Source organism: Arachis ipaensis, chromosome B04 (assembly GCF_000816755.2).
Source record: "Arachis ipaensis cultivar K30076 chromosome B04, Araip1.1, whole genome shotgun sequence".
Lineage (NCBI taxonomy): Eukaryota > Viridiplantae > Streptophyta > Magnoliopsida > Fabales > Fabaceae > Arachis > Arachis ipaensis.
The window spans coordinates 18,847,282-18,851,040 of record NC_029788.2 but is presented as its reverse complement, the minus strand read 5'-3'; the positions used below and the strand labels follow the sequence as shown (position 1 = coordinate 18,851,040).

The 3,759-nt window shown below is 36.7% G+C and overlaps 1 protein-coding gene across 1 annotated transcript; it reads right to left on the bottom strand.

The window, feature by feature from the left end:
- On the bottom strand, positions 1,373–2,889 carry LOC107636194. Its single transcript, XM_021120926.1, has 2 exons — positions 2,689–2,889; positions 1,373–2,571 (listed from the first exon to the last, which is right to left on the bottom strand). Exons 1-2 carry the CDS (start codon positions 2,879–2,881, stop codon positions 1,847–1,849), a joined length of 918 nt encoding a protein of 305 aa, XP_020976585.1. The 5' UTR covers positions 2,882–2,889; the 3' UTR covers positions 1,373–1,846.

Sequence of the window (3,759 nt, the reverse complement as noted above, 5' to 3'; positions counted from 1 at the left end):
GTATCATTAAAATTTATTATTTTTTGTTATTATTTTTAACTATCAAATATTAACCTAATTTTTTTAATCTAATAATCTAATAATATACTTCTAACTTATACTTTTAAATATTGATGATTAATTCTTGACAAAAAATAATAAATTTTACTGATTTTTTAATATTTTTTAAATGATAAAAAGATGAGATTGAACTTAAGCATCCAACTCATCACTACCTGCTATTGGTTGGTATAAATTAAAGGTGTTTGCTACGGTACGATAATAAATTCATACGTACCGATACATTTAAAATATAGACGAGTAGTAACAAACCATGTGTAATTTATTTTTCACATCAATATTTATTTTTTTCTTTTTTAAATATATATTATATCATCACTTTTACTAAAACACCCTTTTAGTTTTCCAAACAATAAACGCATCAACGTTATCATCCTCGTCCTCCTTCTCTCTCGTTCATCTTCTTCCTTTGCATCTGCACTGTGATCTCATTCAAACCTCAAATCCAATGCTTCTTCATAGCTCGTTCCCTTCACACCAAATTCGAAGACCAACAGAACCCACTTCCATTTCAGCAACTTCTCTTCCTTTAAGCCTCCAAAATGCTCCCTTTCCGCGGTTTCAGAAGCACCCCATTTCGAATTGAGCACTCACAGCAACAAGAAGCCCTTCCCCGCAGAGGTTTCTAGAACCATCATGGAGCTTGCCACTGTGGGAACTCTCTCTGCTTTGACCAATGAGGGTCATGAGGGTTCTTCTTCCCCTTTGGCCATTGGCGTCAGGTTCGCTGTTGACCCTCGTGAAGGCACCCCTTTCTTCTTCTTGAATCCCACTTTTCCCTTCTCTCCTCAAAACAATGAAACATATTTTTAGTATAGATTTACTACTTGGCAATAAATTATAGACAAATTTAAATAAAACTTGACTATTGCAACTATGATATACATACTATACAATTATACTTCATTCTGTTTTCAAATGCTTCTACCTGTTTATTTTCAAACATAATATGTAGATTTAGAGTACATTCATTTACCTTGATTTTTGCCAAAATAACAAGGAAATGACATACATTAACAACTTAGCAGCTAGAGTGAAGCGAAAATTTTTGCTAACTTGTTTTATTTTGCTAGTCCAATCTGCATGCTTGACACTCCCATTCTTCTTCAGCTTTGGCTGAAACAGAGACCAAATCTTATTCTCCAAACTCTCTGCTGTATATTTGATATGCTTCACAACCATACCTTCATTCTCGATTGACAAGTTGTAATTCTTCACATAGGCCTTATAGATTGGTACAATACATTCCACCAAATGCTTGCATATATTTTTCCTCAAGGCCTCAACACAAATTGTCCAACTAGATTCCTTCTTGTACCTCTCATCAAAAGCTACATTGAAAGCATGCAATCTCTTTCCCAAATCTTGGCTACTCAATGAGGATGAAAGTAAGTCTTTTTGAACAATAATTGATAGAAGCTTTCCGCAGCTATTCCTCAAATAAAGTGCTGCATAATAGTCCTTGTATTGTTCATGTGCTCCTAACCAAGTATCTCCCATCATATCCCCAAGAATGGTACCCCTCAAATTGTAGAAATGGCAATGATTATTTATCATGAAAATGTAGGACAATGTGATATCCTCATAGGCCTTTGACCAAGAATCAAGAGTAACTGCAACTTCCTTGATTGTGTCATATATTTGTGTGAAAACAATACCCTCTTCATATGTTTCATTTCTCCAACTAAGATGAATTTCTAGGACCTTTTTCAAATGTGGTAGATATGTATCATTAAGCAGCTGATTGCAGTAATCAGTTACAAAGCTTACCAGCCTAGGGACATCGCTATCTCGGGGAGGAGAACTTGGCCTTTGCAGCTTCACTTGCGCCGGTCGATGGAATGAAACATAGAATGAATGAAAGAATTCCTGATCTGATGGCGATCCTGGCAAAACATTCGGTCGATGCTTCTCGACCAATCTTCTCAAAGACACGGCAAGATAGCATGTACTCAGTATGAAGAACGTTCTTGACAACCAACTCCAAATCAATGCCCCATTGGTCTATGTAACTCGCTATTTCCCTGACATCCTCAAATTTAGCTGTTGGAATCTCAAGGTAGCTCAAGTCTAAAGTGTTCAAAGTTCTTTGAGCATTCGTCCCTCGAACTTCATCATATATAGACTTACACTTGGCTAGCCTGCTGTTTGCATTTAACCGCTCAATGATGGCCTGCAACTTCCCCATAACAGAACCTGGCAAAGCTTGTGTTGCGACGTGTGATCCTAACGAAACCAAAGGAATGGGCATTGAGTTTGCCATCAGAAGTCTTTGGAACTCAGTCTCTAGATTGTCTAAGGCTGCACTGAGAAAACCTCCATTGATGCAAACTCCCTCTTCCACGGCTTGCAATTCTCGCAGTATCCTCAAGGATTTCTTCACCTGAAAGAGGTAAAACTCATTGGTGATCACTTTGTCTTGTAAGAAGTCAAGAACACCCTGCAACCAGCCAATTGCTAACGTGCAATTATCAGTGAGAAGCTTCAAGGCTTCTTCAAGCTTCTTGGCATCTGAGAGGTAAGAGCATAGATCGGAAACAGGGTCAGTCAATAGAGAATTCTCCAAATGCTGCACAAATTCAAACACCTTGAGGACAGCAGCAGCAGAACATATAACACTATCTATACCATTGCCAACGTCCATGAACGAGCATTTCTGCATGGAGATTGGTCTGAATGAAGTTTGCAGGGATTGACATCGCTGGCGAAGAAGCTCCAATCTTGATTCAGATTCATCTAATGCAGAACCAATGGCACTTGATGTTTCCAAGCTAGCTAGCAAGCACTTTCTTGCAGCATCAAGGTTCTGCTTTCCTTCCATCCCAAAAAGATATTCGCAATCAAGTGTTTTAATTTCAAAATGATTACTAACTTTGGCTATTTAGATTGCATTAATGATTTAACATTTTGCAAATGAAATATGGTCTGTGGAAAAAGATGATCTTTGTTGGTTTCTTCTAGAACCCTCATGACCCTCATTGGTCAAAGCAGAGAGAGTTCCCACAGTGGCAAGCTCCATGATGGTTCTAGAAACCTCTGCGGGGAAGGGCTTCTTGTTGCTGTGAGTGCTCAATTCGAAATGGGGTGCTTCTGAAACCACGGAAAGGGAGCATTTTGGAGGCTTAAAGGAAGAGAAGTTGCTGAAATGGAAGTGGGTTCTGCTGGTCTTCGAATTTGGTGTGAAGGGAACGGAGCTATGAAGAAGCATTGGATTTGAGGATTGAATGAGATCACAGTGCAGATGTAAAGAAAGAAGATGAACGAGAGAGAAGGAGGACGAGGATGATAACGTTGATGCGTTTATTGTTTTGATTTCCAAAGGGGTGTTTTAGTAAAAGTGGTGCTATAATATATATTTAAAAAAGAAAAAATTAAATATTAATGTAGAAAATAAATTACACATGGCTTATTACTACTTATCTATATTTTAAATGTATCGGTACGTATGAATTTATCATCGTACCGTAGCAAACACCTAAATTAAATAAGTAATAGTTGAATACTCAAGGAAATTAATCCGTTACATTTTTTTTACAAACAAATAGATAGATCAATAACGGATCGGAAGTGTTAACCTAGATTATATATTATGTTGTTTTAAAAATATCATGTGCATATAAAAGTTAATTATTCAATTAATTATTATTATTATTTATAAATGTATGTATATTTTGTTTTTTAATGTGTATTTTATATTTG